The sequence below is a fragment of the Nuphar pumila genome, chromosome 5 (genome assembly GCF_984573655.1).
Source record: "Nuphar pumila chromosome 5, dmNupPumi1.hap1.1, whole genome shotgun sequence".
NCBI classification, from domain to species: domain Eukaryota; kingdom Viridiplantae; phylum Streptophyta; class Magnoliopsida; order Nymphaeales; family Nymphaeaceae; genus Nuphar; species Nuphar pumila.
In genome coordinates, this window is record NC_143253.1 from 7271916 (window position 1) to 7289548 (window position 17633).

At 33.9% G+C, this 17633-nt stretch overlaps 1 protein-coding gene across 2 annotated transcripts; it reads right to left on the reverse strand.

Moving 5' to 3' along the window:
* Positions 1-180: 180 nt before the first annotated feature.
* LOC149836639 (protein ABIL1-like) lies at positions 181-14958 on the reverse strand. Of its 2 annotated transcripts, none has more exons than XM_090007061.1 (9): positions 14461-14958; positions 12680-12762; positions 12198-12348; positions 12012-12111; positions 11829-11918; positions 1788-1863; positions 1595-1647; positions 1338-1438; positions 181-542 (listed from the first exon to the last, which is right to left on the reverse strand). In XM_090007061.1, exons 1-9 carry the CDS (start codon positions 14545-14547, stop codon positions 384-386), a joined length of 900 nt encoding a protein of 299 aa, XP_089863187.1. In that variant the 5' UTR covers positions 14548-14958; the 3' UTR covers positions 181-383. The 2 variants fall into 2 exon arrangements, with proteins under 2 accessions (XP_089863187.1, XP_089863186.1); XM_090007060.1 differs by having other exon boundaries at positions 1788-1872.
* Positions 14959-17633: the final 2675 nt, after the last annotated feature.

A 17633-nucleotide genomic window follows, 5' to 3' on the forward strand; every position in this document is an offset into this window, starting at 1 on the left:
TACCCCTTAATCTCCCAATTTTCATGGGAAAAAAGAAAGGAAATTGCTGAACCATGGGCACATGCTCACATGAGTCTAATGTCTGCATGCATACGCTTTACATTATAATATGAATGTATTCTCAAAGAGAAGAAAACACAGCTGAAAAATAGAAAAAACTGAAAATAGAGAAGAAAAATAGAGCAGGAACCGAGAAAGCATATAAAATACAGTGTTAATTAAAAGACCAGACCATATTAATCAGAGCAGATTCAAAGGCAACTAGACATTGATTCTAGTAGAAATTAAGAATGGTAGCCTGCCTTATGCTTCACAGATTTGTTTCTGCCAAATAATGTAAATGTGCCTTTGGTTCGGACAGGATGTCAAGGTATCTCCACCGGTTAGGAAGAATAGCCTGTTTTAAGCTTGGCAGATTTGTTTTTTCCAAACAATGCAGCTAACATGCTTTTGCTTCGGATAGGAGGGCGAGGTGTCCCATGCCGGCCACCAATGTCAAAGGACTTGTATACAGTTAATGCTTTGGAGAGTTCATGTGGATCCTGTACAAGAGGTATACAAATATTATGCTTGCAAGTAAACGAACATTGACAGGTGGATCACAATTCTTCGACATAAAAACATTTTCAGTTTCTACTTACTTTTCCTTCATTTTTATTTTCTCTAACTACAATAGACTGCATAGTTTTTTTTTTTTGAGATCAAGATAGGCTCTATGGTTATTCATGATAATGCCCAAGCTAGCACTCAGCTCCTGATTTAGTTTTGGTCCCAAACCAAGGGAAATTCATGTTATTCAGTATATAAACTACCAAATCACAAGAGACACATTGATCCTATGGATCCCTATCACTCAAAAGTATCTACACTTTCTGTGGAGCCTCATAGCACTTGATCTTTCTAAATAAAAGGTTTCTGCCTTAAACGAAACATAACTCATGTTTTTCTCCCAAATAGCTATAACCTAAAGTAGATTCAAACCTAAACAAATTTAAATTTCTTAAGAGAGTTAAGACTAAAATCCTTAAGAATAGACCAAGTAATACATGTATGTTGGTGTTAGATGATATGGGTGAATCTGCGATTTTCTTTGAAATTTCTTTCTATCTCACATATGCAAGTATGCAACTTACTGATACATTGGGTTAATGGCAGGCTTCTGACCGTTTTTTGCAGCAAAACAAATCAATAATTTGTTAAGAGAAAAAATGATACAAGAATAGAAACTGGTGACAAATTTTCAATTTACATCTTTCTCAGTATATGGATAATACTAGTCTTTGCTTAAAAGAGGGCGGGGGAAGGGGGGTGGTTAGGAGAGGGAAAACAAAACTGACCCGTCTTGCAGCACCAAGCGCAACTGGTGTGGTAGTGGAATTGTGTACGCCATTGGCTGATGGAGCTTGACCTGGCAAGGGAGGTACTGATGAAACAGCATCTGTAGATATAGATTTTTATCAGGGAAGGAAAAAAGAAGCATAGATAAACTCAAAAAGGCTCTATCTGTATGTGTAGACAATTTGTGTAACCATTTATTAGTGATAAAGAACAACAAGAAGTTACAGAAGCATAAAGAGCATGGGCCCTATCATACCTGAAAGGCAGAAAACTCCTGGAGCTATTGCAGAAGCTATGATATCTTCAGTGCTGCACAAGAAAGCACTTTTGATGTCCTTTTATTGCTCACAGAACACATCTAGAATTTTCATTTATTGACATGACAATGTCATATTTAGAAAAAGAATAGGCCACCTTGTTAACCATGAATAGGACTGGAGATAGCATACCTCGAAGATGCATGTGATTCATCATTTAAACCAGACTTTGATTCAGAAGCCAAGTGCCAGCAAAGAGTCTTTGATGCTGAGGTACCTAGGTGTCCATATCAGATAACCAGCAAAAATGTATAAAAACATTCAACAAAGAATCCAAAATATGTGGCACAGATAATAGGCTAAACAAATAAGTACTACTTCACACAACAACTAGACAAGAGATGCAGACCAAGATGAGACCCTGAACTCAAATGTGGTTCTGAGTCTGGAAATGCAGTGTCAAAGTGACACCCACTTAGGCCACCAAACAAAATATGTAAGCCAGTTAGAGAAAGCTGAAAAGTCTGAGTCAAGAGTTGTTAGCACTCATCCCTCATGGACAACACCACAAGCCAATACACACACGTGCAACACACAACACATACACACAGATGCACACACGTGCATGTGAACACACACGACACACACACACATGTTAGAAAGTGACTTTGAATACTTTAGGTTCGATAATGAACCCATACACATGCACATTAAGTGCGAATATACCCACTCAAGGGAACAACACAAGCACATCATGTGCTAATACATAAACCCATAAAAGGGGTAAATATGACATAAAGTCATAAGTTGAATATTATTGAAGAAAGAGGGTAAAAATATGTTGATCCTTAAATGTACATATATATATTTATATATATATAAATAGAGATATGTATACATATATATATATATATGTATACGTATCTTTATATATATATATATATAAATATATATATGTACATTTAAGGATCAACATATTTTAACACCCCCCCTCAATCTTTGCGGGGGGGTGTTAAAATATGTTGATCCTTAAATGTACATATATATATTTATATATATATAAATAGAGATATGTATACATATATATATATGTATACGTATCTTTATATATATATATATAAATATATATATGTACATTTAAGGATCAACATATTTTAACACCCCCCCTCAATCTTTGCGGGGAAACGAAAAGATTGAACAAAGGGCAAGACTCCAAGAGGCTCCGGCAAGGATGCAATGGAACTTGAAAAGGCCTTCCTCCTATTGTCTTCAAATTTCCCGAATTATCCAGGGTACTTCTCTTTGTCCTATCTCCAAGATCCTGTGAAATAACAACAAAGAAACAAGTAAAACAAATCTTTGTACTTTTATTCAAATGGAACATTTCTAACTAGCACAGGTTAGAAGATATGCAAATTATGCAAAAATGACACCAAAGTTTCAAAATCATATATCATGTTTAAAACAAAATGAGCGGAAGCAAATTATGTAGAAATAAATTGCAAGAATGCATAATGCATTCATAAGGTCCAACGTTGGACAAATATAACCCCATAATGGGGAATAACAAAATGGTCCACTAAGGGACACCACAATAAGCCTACGAAGAGGCATGATATACATAAACATTATTGAATGAGGGCCCAAAAAGGCCATAAAGAGCATATGCATATACTTATCATGAAATGAATTAATACTCAAAGAACTCATTAATGAACATGCTTCAAACATGTAATGAAGTGTCAAACAAGAGAAACAAAGTCTCCAAGCATACTTTAGGCAAAATAAACCCAAGAGTTCACAAGCATACTTGGTTTTAAAATCATTTATGAAAGACATACTTAATACACATTTTGCATATAAGGGTGGCAAAAACCATAAGCACTTAATATATAGATTAAATGCTAAGAAATCAACTTGATATGCATATCAAAAATATGATTTGCTTGAAAAACACAAGTCATGAATGAAATTTTGCAAATTTCAACAATAGTTTATCCATTACAAACATCTTCCTCATTAGTCCTCCAAAACCCATAAATCAAGTGTATAAGCTACTAGATCAAGAATATAAAGTCATTAAAGGCAAAAGACACACACAAAGGTGTGTAAAAGAACCTCTTGTCTACATATAATAATACTTGAAATAAGTGCATCTACGACAAGAACAAGAGAATACATGCCAACATGGACTAAAAAGTATCTCTTGTCTACGTAAAAAATACACTTAAAACCAAGTATGTTCAGCTACTAGAACAAGAGTAATAAGCCAACCATGGGCTTAAAACATAATACATCTCTTGTCTACATATGATAGCACTTGAAATGAGTGAAATAAGTCAACCATGGGCATACATCTTAAGCGACTAGAACAAGGACACAAACGCCAACATAGGCTAAAAATCACACACCATGGTGTGAATCAACGTGACTTGTCTACATATAAAAACACTCAAGACAAGTGTGTTCAGCTACTAGACCAAGAGAGCAAAAGCCAACAAAGGGCTAAAAACACACGAAGGTGTAATAAAATTCTTGTCTACATATGATGACACTTAGATAATGGGCATAAAAGGAAAAGACTTTTGAGGCAATAAACTTGTAATGAAAATAAACCTCGAATAAAACAATACTCCTTTTTAAATGAATTCTCATAACAATAACATGCATGTAAAAAATATCTTCAACAAGATACTATAATCGATAAAATAAAATTCTTGAGAACATACAAATGTGTGAACATACACACACCAAGAACACTTAGAATACTTATGCAAAATCACAAGAACACAAAATCATAAATGTGCAAATGCACTCATAAGATTCATAAACAAGAAAAGGTTGGGCAATAATCCCAAAACCCTTGATTTTTAATATACCTTAAAACATTTAAGGTTTTAAAACACCATATGTCCATCACATTTACATAGAAGCATCCATAATATCAATGGCCACAAGAGAAAAAATGAGTGACACTCATAATTAGAGATCATACAACAAATCATTTTAGAGTCCCAAGGTGCCCATAACTCACCTCAACAACCATCTATAATATGGAAGGTGGACAAACTAAAATGATATAACACGAGGTGCCCATAACTCACCTCAACAAACATCTCTAATATAACAATAATAAGGCCAAATAAAAGATACATTAAATAACATGTGATGGACAAATATAAATGCCACAAAAAGGCAATAAACACTTAAGGAATCATTTTTCAAAGAAAAGAGAACCGATTAAAAAATTGAATCAAAAGGTCCAATAATCAATAATGTGCTTTATAACAACAATTTTGCATAAACACAAATTATGCTTAATCTTCAAACAAGTCATTTATACCAAAAAGGACTTATTAAGCAATAAACACAACAACATAAAGAATTCATCAAGACAATCAAGCTTTTAATCAAAGAAATCATAAGAACCGTAATGGTTCACAAAGAAGGCTTTAACACAATACTCAAGGAATGAATATTTAAAACACTTGAAAATTTATAAATTTGGGATTAAATCTCATACAACAATTTTTAAAAAACCTTTGATTGTGATGAGATATGTGGAAACATTCAAAGTGCTAAAAGCACTTACAATGATTTAAAAATGACTCAATATCTAAATTCATTATATTTTTCACAAAAATAAATGTGCATAAAGGCTCCATAATGCAAAAATGTCTACGAAGAGACAATACACATGTGAGCACAAAAGGCTTTATAAAAGATGTGCACGAAGGCACTCATACAATACTTGAACAAATACACACCAAGGTGTAAACAAACATGCACTAAGGCATGTATTTCATAAAAAAGAGGGAATGCATACAAGCGCAAATATTTGAGAAACAAATGTGCACAAAACACAAAAATACACAAAAGTGAGCAAGTATGCACTTTATAAAAAGAGCAATGCTTGAAATTCTCAAACTTTAACAATTGCAATTGAGGACAAAGAAAACCATATTATGGCCAATGTAGGCATTTTAAAAGATATTATTAAGAGGTTTCGAAACCTTATGAAAAATACAAACCAACAAGTTTATAAAAATGAAATCATTTATACCAAAAGGATGCAAAAGATGAACTATGCACTCTATGTAGTGTGAGAAATTCCTTTAAAAAAAATCTTTCCTAATGGTTTATCATAAACAATTTTTCAAAAAAGAAACATTGAAAAACTTTTAGGAGTTCTTATAAGTTATCATTAACAAGAACTACTTTAGGATTCAACAAAGATTTTTAGATGTGAGAGATTTTCATATAAGGATTATATCAAATTTTTCAAAAAATGCACTAAAATTCATAATCAAAAGAGGAACTCAAATCAAATTAGGGTTCATATGAGAGTAAAGAAATTTTAAGCAAAGATCATTACTTTAGCAAGAAATCATATATATAATTTTAAAAATTAACTTATAGGTCAATCATGAGATAGTTCGATAAACACAAATTATATATTTGAACAACAAACGAGTTCACCAAATTTGAGGGAGATAATTTTAAAATATACGAGCACACGAAATGTGAAAAGACATAATTCAACTATCATAACTATTAAACGAACAAACTATATGCAAGAAACATATTTTCAAATGCATAATACTTTAAGAAAAGGGATACATACCGAATAACTTCAAAGCAAAAAGGAAGAGCAATGAATACTTCACCATTTCTTGAGCGACACGCTTTCTGTTGCACCAAAGGACAACCCCATCGTGACCTCGCTTTGATACCATGTTAGAAAGTGACTTGGAATACATTGGGTTCAATAATGAACCCATACTTATGCACGTGGAGTGCAAATATACCCATTAAAGGGAAACAACATAAGCACATAATGTGCTAACACATAAAACCCATAAAAAGGGAAAAATATGACATAAAGTCATAAGTTGCATATCATTGAAGAATAATGGAGAAGGGGTAAAAACCCCATTACAATGGAGCATAAGCTCCCTCAAGAATACGAAATACAAAGGGGAAATCCCCTATTTATAAGCATGAAAAGGGACCACCTTGGGGGCTCCCAAAGGGGACGTTGGAGAGCCCCCAACGGTCACATTTGTGACCGTTGGGGGCTCCCAACGTCACTTTTGGGAGGCCCCCAATGTGGTACGAAATCCAAAAATATAAAAAACAAAAAATAAAAATAAAACAAAAATTACAATGCATATTCCAATTGGAATATGCGTAAAATGCTAATTTACAAGAATACCCTTGAGGGTATTTTAGGAAGATAAAATATATATTTATATATATAAATAGAGATATGTATACATATATATATATATATGTATACGTATCTTTATATATATACATATATATATAAATATATATATGTACATTTAAGGATCAACATATTTTAACACACAAGCACATCATGTGCTAATACATAAACCCATAAAAGGGGTAAATATGACATAAAGTCATAAGTTGAATATTATTGAAGAAAGAGGGTAAAAACCCTATACAATGGAGCATAAGCTCCTCCAAGGAGTGAAGAATACAAAGGGGGAGACCACTATTTATAACACAAGAGAGGGGCCACCAAGGGAGCTCCCAAAGGAGTCGTTGGGAGCCCCCAACGGTCACATTTGTGACCGTTGGGGGCTCCCCAACGACTCTTTGGGGAGCCTCCCTAGGTGGCGCAAACCACAAAAAAGGGAAAAATAAAAAAGAAAATTAAAAATAAAATTACAAACATATTCCAAATGGAATATGCGTAAAAACTGTGAAATGTCTAAACTACCCCTATGCCTATAAATAGATAAATATATATTTTATATATATAATTAGGATAATACATATGCATATATACCATATATGAATATGTATTATCCTTTATATATATAAAATATATATAATATTACAATTGTCGAATGATACATTTTAACAACACACACACAAGCATGAGCGCACACACACAAAAATCCAAGAATGCATAATCATGTTTAAAGAGTGAGCGGAAACATATTGCAAGAATGCATAATGCATTCATAAGGTCCAATATTGGACAAACACAACCCCATAATGGGAGAATAACAAAATAGTCCACTAAGGGACACCACAATAATCTTACGAAGAGGCATAAACAACATATACTTTATTGAATGAGATCCTAAAAGGCCATAAAGAGCATATGCATATATTATCATGAAATGAATTAATACGTAAAAGAATCATTAATGAACATGCTTCAAACATGTAATGAAGTGCCAAACAAGAGAAACGAAGTCTCAAAGCATACTTTAGACAAAAAATAAACACAAGAGTTCACAAGGTTTTAAATCCATTTACGAGGCAAAACGAATAGTATTATTGGAGTAGAGAATCTTACCCATTTAGGAAAATCTCACTCAATTGACAAAAAGGACACATTTTGCATACAAAAGTGGCCAAAATACCATAAGCACTTAATATATGGATTAAATGCCAAAAAATCAACTTAATTTTAAAATATGCATATCAAAAATATGATTCACTTGAATATCTTAAAACACAAGTCATGAATGAAATTTTGCAAATTTCAACAATAGTTCATCCATTACAAACAACTACCTCATTAGTCCTTCAAAACCCATAAATCAAGTGTATAAGCTACTAGATCAAGAATATAAATATAATGTCATTAAAGGCCAAAGACACCCACAAAGGTGTGCAAAAGAATTTCTTGTCTACATATAATAATACTTGAAATGAGTACATCTACGACAAGAACAAGAGAATACACGCCAACATGGACCAAAAACATCTCTTGTCTACGTAAAAATACACTCAAAACCAAGTATGTTCAGCTACTAGAACAAGAGTAACAAGCCAACCATGGGCTAAAACACAATACATCTCTTGTCTACATAAGATGGCACTTGAAATGAGTGAAATAAGCCAACCATGGGCATACATCTCAACGACTAGAGCAATGACACAAATGCCAACATGGACTAAAATCACACACCATGGTGTGAATCAACGTGCCTTGTCTACATAAAATAACATTCAAGACAAGTGTGTTCAGCTACTAGACCAAGAGAGCAAAAGCCAACAAAGGGCTACCAACACACGAAGGTGTAATAAAATTCTTGTCTACATATGATGACACTTAGATAAGGGGCATAAAAGGAGAAGACTTTTGAGGTAATCAAACTTGTAATGACAAACATATATATAAATCAAACCTTGAATCAATAAAACAATATTCTTCAAAAAAGAATACCCATAAAAATAACATTTTGGAATAAACTATGTAAAAGTATCTTCAACAAGATACAACAACCGATAAAACAATATTCTTGAAAATAAATGTGTGAACATACGCACACCAAGAACATATGGAACACTTGTGCACAAAAGCACAAAATCACAAATGTGCAAATGCACTCATAATTTTCATAACAATGGAAGGTTGGGCAATAATCCCTAAAACCTTGATTTCAATATGCCTTAAACATTTTAAGGTTTCAAACATCATATATCCATCACATTTATATATAAATAAGAGCATCCATAAGATCAATGGCCAACATCAAACTAGTGACACACTCATATACCAAATCATTCTAGAGTCCCAAGGTGCCCATAACTCACCTCAACCCCCATCTATAATATGGTAAGTGGACAAACTAAAATGACATAACAATGAGTGACACACTCATAATTAGAGATCATATACCAAATCATTCTAGAGTCCTAAGGTGCCCATAACTCACCTCAATCACCATCTATAATATGGCAAGTGAACAATCTAGAATGATATAATACGAGGTGCCCATAACTCACCTCAACAAACATCTCTAATAAAACAATAAGGCCAAACAAATGATGCATTAAATAACATGTGATGGGCAAATATAAATGCCACAAAAAGGCAATAAACACTTTAGGAATCATTTTTCAAAGAAAAGAGGACCGATTAAAAATTGAATCAAAGGTCCAATATAATCAATCACAATAATATGCATAAATCCGAATTATGCTTAATCTTCAAAAGAAGTCATTTATACAAAAAGACTTATTATGCAACTAACACAATTTATGAAATATTAAGCAACATCATGATCATTATCAAAAGACTCAATAAACACAACATGAAATACTTAAGCTATGTCATGTGTGAGAAAGGAATTGGAATCATCCAAGAAACAAATCAAGCCTTTATAATTTGCAATTATATGTATACCAAGATGTAAAATGGCAATAATCTTAAATGTGTAAATTTAGGACAACATGTACCAAGATATTGCGAAAGCATTCATAATGATAAAAGAAACAATCTTACAAGTTCATAAAAAATAAACACAAGCCCTAAAGGAGGCAATAAAAACATCTCTTTATTGAAAAAAGAGTATCATGTGAAAATGTCTACGAAGAGACAATACACATACAAGCATAAATACTTTATAGAAGAAGTGCACGAAAGCACTCACACAACACTTGAACAAAATACAAAAAAAGCGTATAAATAATAAACATGCGATAATGCATGTATTTCATAAAATGGAAGCAAATGCTTGAGACTCTCAAGCTTTAATTATGTAATTATATGCTTGATAAATGCAATTTAAGACAAAGAAGACCATATTATGGCCAATGTAGACATCCTTAAAGATACAATCAAGAGGTTTTGAAACTTTATATGAAAAATACAAACAAACATGTTTATAAAGTTGTATCATTAGAAGAAAACTCAAAAATTAATGAAGTCTTTTATACCAAAGGATGCAATAGATACACTATGCATTCTATATAGTGTGAGAAGATTTTAAAAGATCTTTCCTAATGAACACAATGGTTCATACAACATATTTATCACAAATAATTTTTCAAAATCCTTTAACTAAACCAAAACCATTGAAACATCATTGACAAGAACTACTTAGGATTCATAACAAAGATTTAGATGTGAAAGATTCTTGTACAAAAATTATATCAAGATTTTTCAAAAAAAAAATGCACTAAAATCCATAAACAAGAGAAAAACTCAAAACCAATTAGACTTTATATGAGAGAAAAGATTTTTTAAACAAAGATCATTAATCAAGAGATCATATATAATCTTTAAAAGTTAATTTATGAAATACTTATGTAATCATCATAAATCCCACATAATTGAAGACAATTTTAAGAAAGAACATAAATTACTATTTATATGTGATGAGTAATCGATAAACATATAAACAAGAATTTATATATTTGAATAGCAAAACAAGTTTACTAAATTTAAAAGGAGATATTTTTTTTTTAAATTTTGAACATGCGAAATATGAAAAGAGGTGATTTAACTATTATAAACACTTCATATGCAAAAAATAATTTCATAATGCATAATATGTTAAGAAAAGAGATACATACCGAAAACTTAAGAAAAAAGAGAAGGACAATGAATACTTCACCATTTCTTGATCAACACGCTTTCCGTTGCATCAAAGGACAACCCCATCGTGACCACGCTCTGATACCATGTTAGAAAGTGACTTTGAATACTTTAGGTTCGATAATGAACCCATACACATGCACATTAAGTGCGAATATACCCACTCAAGGGAACAACACAAGCACATCATGTGCTAATACATAAACCCATAAAAGGGGTAAATATGACATAAAGTCATAAGTTGGATATTATTGAAGAAAGAGGGTAAAAACCCTATACAATGGAGCATAAGCTCCTCCAAGGAGTGAAGAATACAAAGGGGGAGACCCCTATTTATAACACAAGAGAGGGGCCACCAAGGGAGCTCCCAAAGGAGTCGTTGGGAGCCCCCAACGGTCACATTTGTGACCGTTGGGGGCTCCCCAACGACTCTTTGGGGAGCCTCCCTAGGTGGCGCAAACCACAAAAAAGGGAAAAATAAAAAAGAAAATTAAAAATAAAATTACAAACATATTCCAAATGGAATATGCGTAAAAACTGTGAAATGTCTAAACTACCCCTATGCCTATAAATAGATAAATATATATTTTATATATATAATTAGGATAATACATATGCATATATACCATATATGAATATGTATTATCCTTTATATATATAAAATATATATAATATTACAATTGTCGAATGATACATTTTAACAACACACACACAAGCATGAGCGCACACACACAAAAATCCCAGCTGTTTTTTCGTGTAAACAAACATTAAAGTTCTCCCAACCCTCTCACGGAGCCTGGGACCAAAGGAACTATGAAATGAATTTCTACCCACTGCAATAAGGAATTACAAAAAGCAAGTACCTGAACGATAAGTACGTGGCTTTCCAAGCACATACTTTGGACCAGATTCGTGTGTTTTTGCACTGGTCTGCAGTCTTTTGTTTACAGAACCTAAGAGAACTTAGAATGTCAGATAAAACTTCAAGAAACAGAAATCAGATGGACACATAACAAGGACAAATTAAACGCTTCAAGCTTGCATACCTGGCAATACATAATGCTTGTGATGTCTTGGAATGACTACTGAAAACTGCTGCTGTCTGAGACCTTCTTTATCTGTGCAATTTTGGAAAGTTTGAAGTTTCTAAGATAAGCAAAGAAATGTCAGTTACCATTTAAAATTTTAAATTAACACTTAACTGAGTCATGACAGAAATAGAAAGGGAGTACCTGATCAAGACATGTAACTTTTAAGTCCAAAGTAAAAACATCCAATGTTTGTTGTTCAAATAATTCAGTTAATTTGTAGGCAACAGTTCCAAGATGATCAACCACATTGACAAGAGCTTTCACAGCATAATCTTTCAAGTTATCTAGTACCCTGATCAATGGAAAAAACTCCAGTTTAATCCCTTTTTTACATTTGGCAAATTAATGTTTTTGAGTGCCACACCATGAATCCAAAATCTTCTGTCCCGTAATGCTGGCCCATATAGTGATCACATATACAAAAAATATCCTTAATGGATAAAGATCAAAGGCATAAAAAAGAAAAGAGCCAGCAGAAATAATTCCATAGACGCTCTAGTCCTCTCTGCAAGAAGTTCTTGAGCCTTTCAGTATAAATTTCAGCAGAAACGGCAGATCTGAAGCTTTAATCAGAAACATAAGTCAAACAAAAACAACATAAAGACAATGGTACTTGTACATACATCTGTTTCTGCTCATTATGGACATAAGACTTTTCACAGTATTCAGCCGCAGAATAGAGTTGTGGCCTCAAAATTCTCAGTTCCTGAAAAAAGGCCAACATAAGAAATACGGTAAACAGTATAACTCAAACCATAAGAAAATGCAATTACAACAAATAATGAAAACAGTGTCACAACAGTGCAATTGATCCACAACAAGAACCACCGAGGGTAACTCCAAGAAACTCAAGACGATCTGAAGAAATGCACTGAAAGATGGAGGGTGACTATCCATATCTGCAACACAGGTTGTTTTCTAGATTTCTATTAAATTTGTGCTTCCTCATGCTCTAGTACTCTTGGAACCTTTGGCAAGGAATTAATTTCTCAATATGAAAGCTGCTAGGGCTGTTCCCAATGCCAAAATCTTCACATGACTGTTGGTGCATGAGACACTTTTTGCGACTGATAATTTGCCAAATTCAACTTGGTGTTAGTCTCTCATGCTAGAAGATTTAGTAGTGGTGTACAAGAAGCCTTTCAGACCATATAACTTGCAAGCTAGTAGTGGGGAACTTCTGAGCCAATGTGGTATGTGCAAATTTGAACAGTTAATTTAGAGATCAGGAAATTAACGTATTCACCAAGAAATAAGTAGCAGAAAATTCAAGGACAGGGCGGAAAACTTCCAGTCTAACAAGTGCAGACTTGAAAAACAGTATCAGGGTGTACTAAATGTAAGAACAACCTAGGCAGCATTTACACGGACCAGGCCATGTAGGTTTATCAATAACAAATCTCATACTAGATTGCTGATATACTAGTCACTAACACTCCTCAACGTTTTGCACCATCTCTTATTAGTGAAGATCTGAACACATTCTAGAAGCTTCACACCCTGGCAAAAAACAAAAGGTGTTTGAAACTGATGTCTACAAATCATGGGGTCCTCCGTCATCTACTTCTCCAATGCTCCCCACCCACCAAACATCATCCTCTTTATCCCGTTACAACCAATTCTGAACAACACGTTCTGATACAGAATCGGAACTAATTCATAAAGAGGATAAAAACGATTTGGTTCAAGACTTAAATACAAAACAGCTAAGAGAACCAAACGACCCACCATATAAACACGCCAACATAGGTGGTCATGAAGGTAGGCAGAGCGGTGGTTAGGTGTTGATGGTTCAATCTTGGTGGTTAGGGAGAGAGATAGAAGTAGAACACCACCGCGTCTTTTTCCGACATGTTGGCAGCATTAACTAAAGGGCACCAATTTCAAGTACATACCCTTTAATTAAATTAATTACATTAACAAAAACAACAAGCGCATCTCCGACATGTAAGGGGGAGTTCAACCCCGAATTTCATCAATGCAGCGAAATCAAACACACACAAAAAAAACGATGAAGCCCTAAAAGAAACACCAAGAACTTAAAGACAGTTCATTCCAACCATAAAGAAAGGCACCCCCCCCCCAAAAAAAAAAAAAATCATAAAGAATCAATCAAACCCCACTAAAAAGGCGAAACGAAAAACTTAACCAACAGAACCAGACCCATAGGGAACCGAAAGTTAACCCTAATTTTCAATAAAACCACGAAATCAAATCCAAGAAACTAGAAGAAACAGGATCGATTCAAAACAAAAAATCTAAATTCTCACAATGCCGAGAATTCGAAGCAGCGAAAATGCACGCGAAACCCTAATTACCGAGACCCAAACAGACTCAAACAAGCAAATATACAAAAAAAAAACCGGATTCAACTAATCAAAGACAGAAGAAGAAGAAGAATTGCCTGCAGAGTCTTGATGAAGCTCCTGCTCCTCTCCATGGACGCCTCGTCGAACGTCATCGACGGGCTCGCCTCTTGCAGCTGCTGCATTTGCTTCTTCTTCTGCCTCTTCCAAACTCTTCACAGAGGAATCAAGGTTTTCAGGATCGGCGATTAAAGAATCACATAAAACCGATCGGCAGATCGATCGATCGATCTTTGAGTAATGAAGAAGAAGAAGGAAGAGGCAAGTGGGGCTTCGATTCTACGGCATCATCGTCCCCTTTATATTTAACGATCAGTGGGGCTTCGATTCTACGGCATCATCGTCCCCTTTATATTTAACGATCAAAACGATGAATTCTCAATTCCCCGCTCATCGTTTCGGTGGTGCTTACCGTTTTCCCCCTCTCCTTGTTTTTTTGGTTATCCTTCCATGTGGCAGAGGGATTCGATCCTGGGCCTTCAGCTTGACACAGAACACCTCTTACTACATGGGATACCACCTCGGTGGTTCGTAACGTCTGTTTTTCTTTTTTTTAATGGCATTTACTTTGGGTTTTCACGGTAGTTGGTAATACCTAACACCAAAAAGTGAGAGAGTGGGCGGTGCAAGGTTTCCATCGGTTGGAAATGGGTCGGGTCCATTCCGTCCCAGATCTGGCCTTTCGCTTGTAAATGGTTCGGATCCTGGGCCCGGGGATTGTCGACCACTGACATCATTCTTGGGGATGGAACCATATATATATATATATATATATATATATATATATATATATATATATATATATATATATATATATATAAGGAAAAAAGTAGAGTACAAAAAATATGCAAAAATATATAGAATGCATTAATACCGTGAAAATACTTTGATGAAAATTCAATATTTTCAAAATAAATGATATTTTAAAAAATATCATGTTTTACTTGGGTTTATATTAGCTTTTGAAAATCCTGTGACAAAATCAGGAGATTTTTGAAAAAGAGCTGGAATTTGGGACTAAGGTTGGAATAAATAAAACAACAATTCAACGATTGGGATATTTCATCTTTCTTGTGTTTTTATTAGCAAATTGTCACAAAATAAAAATATGTAAAAATGATAAGAATGTGCGTAAAAATAAAAAATACAATTATGAATGTTGTTTTTATTATGAGATTTTGATTAAAAACACAAATATATAGAAGGGTAGTTTTGACCAAAAGGGTGGTGTAGTCAACACGTGAATGAGTTGCTGGTAGAAGTCGGACCACGCCATTCTGGATAAAGGATCGGTATGGTCACGTAACAAATAAGAAAGGGAACATAAAATTACATTGACTAACTTTATATACAGGGAGCCTATCATTTCACAGATTATCTAGGTCTAGGAAAAAAAAACTTTTTCAAAATATCAGACTTCATATATAGAAGGGTAGTTTTGATAATTAAAAAAAATATTGTTTTTCAGAGGCATCTAGACTTTTTTTTTTATAGACAAAGAGACCCGAAATCAGGTCCCCTTACCAAATAAGCAGAGGCATCTAGACTTCACCTAAAGCATTGTTACCAAACTTAACAACTGCCTCAAGAAATAGTTGAATTTTAATAAAAATCATATGGATCGTTTAAAAAAAATGATGAAATATTATAGGAAGGTATTGATTTTACATGGCAACAGGTGTACACACAAATTATTTTGTTAGGGATACTTAACCTAAAGTTCCGTCATCATTATGGCAGCTCAAGCATTTGATAAAGAATATGATGCAAGCATCATTTGGAGATCATTTGAAAAAAAAAATTGACTGGTTCTTTCAAAACAAAAAAAAGAAGAAAAAAGAATTGACTGAAAATAATGAAATAAACAAATGAGAAAGCACCTTGTTTACTTAGTTCATTGGTGTAAAACCCCCAGGTCCCCAGGGATGTGAACGGGTCAGATTTAGCCATTTTTGAGTCTGATCTAATCGGATATGACACAATCAGATTCGAAGTTGGATGGTATCAGATAAAACTGAATTAGGATCTGACTAGCTTAAAACTTGATATTTACAGATAATTTGATTCAGATTTTGTCAGATTCGGACTCAAATGCAAAACTCAATACTGAATCCAGGTCTGATCATTAATCATATCTGAATTTGACTACCAAATCCGACTAATCAGATTCAGGTTGGATCTCGAATTACATCCGACCTGTGGACATGCCTACAAATGAGAGAGTACAACCAGTTTTGGTACACACCTATGAGATTCGAACTCATGACACTTTGAAAACTTGGTGACGTTCTCAAGTCGCCCAACCAGATGAGTGGAGTCCTTGTGTGCAAACCAAATTACTTTTTGTTTTGAAGATTGTATTTTTAGCTAATAGCACATAATGTAACAAACAAAAATAGAGATTTAAGTGGTAATTAGATTGTTGTTGCTTCTAGATGGCTTTGGTTGTGATTTTTAATCATTTTTATTTTTCTTCCTTGAAACCATGGTTTTTTTTTTTGGATAATCCAAGGGAACCCTCTTCATCACTGACTGCACATTGGTTGGTAAAACATTTGAGATCCCTCCTACTCACCAGGCAGGGAGTAGACCCAGCTTCGACCTTTCAGCAAGAGACGCTACCGATGTGTTTCAAACTTGTCTCATCCCGTCAATTTGGTGACATTCACAAGTCACCCCTACCAGATGAGCGAATAGAGTTTCATGAAACAACTACTTCCACATTTGATATGTGCATTAAATCTTGTGAATTTATAACCTAATTGGATTCAAATTTTTCCTGACCACAGATTTGGAGGTGGCAAAGATATGATATGAGTGTGTTTCATTGCATGGATACAACTAGAAGGGGCTTGATATGAGTGTGTTTCATTGCATGGATATTTGAGAAGAGGAAGAGGCAAAGAACTTCATTATGCTTTGATTGTTTTTCCAGTTTCATTCAATGTACCATGACTTGTATGTGTGCATTCATACTCGAGTAAAAGGGATGTAATATTCTTTTCTGCTTGTTTTGGCATGTAAAAACCTCCAAGCTGTAATATTCATGAATTGTTTTGAACTTTTGGTGCATATATATATATATATATATATATATATATATATATATATATATATGGCACTGCAACTATGTCAGCAAATTGCATTAAGGCCAACTGCTAACGAAAGTTTCTGGTGATACAGTAGTACAACATGATGATAGTATAAACAC

What these genes read in the sequence shown, in the direction of transcription:
- LOC149836639 (XM_090007060.1), bottom strand. Translation starts at nt 14,547, where the DNA reads ATGCAGCAGCTGCAAGAGGCGAGCCCGTCGATGACGTTCGACGAGGCG. An exon ending in CATAATGAGCAGAAACAGAT is followed by an intron (nt 12,349 to 12,679) that starts GTATGTACAAGT and finishes TCCATTGATCAG; the next exon opens with GGTACTAGATAACTTGAAAG. An exon ending in CGCTTGGTGCTGCAAGACGG is followed by an intron (nt 543 to 1,337) that starts GTCAGTTTTGTT and finishes CCTCTTGTACAG; the next exon opens with GATCCACATGAACTCTCCAA.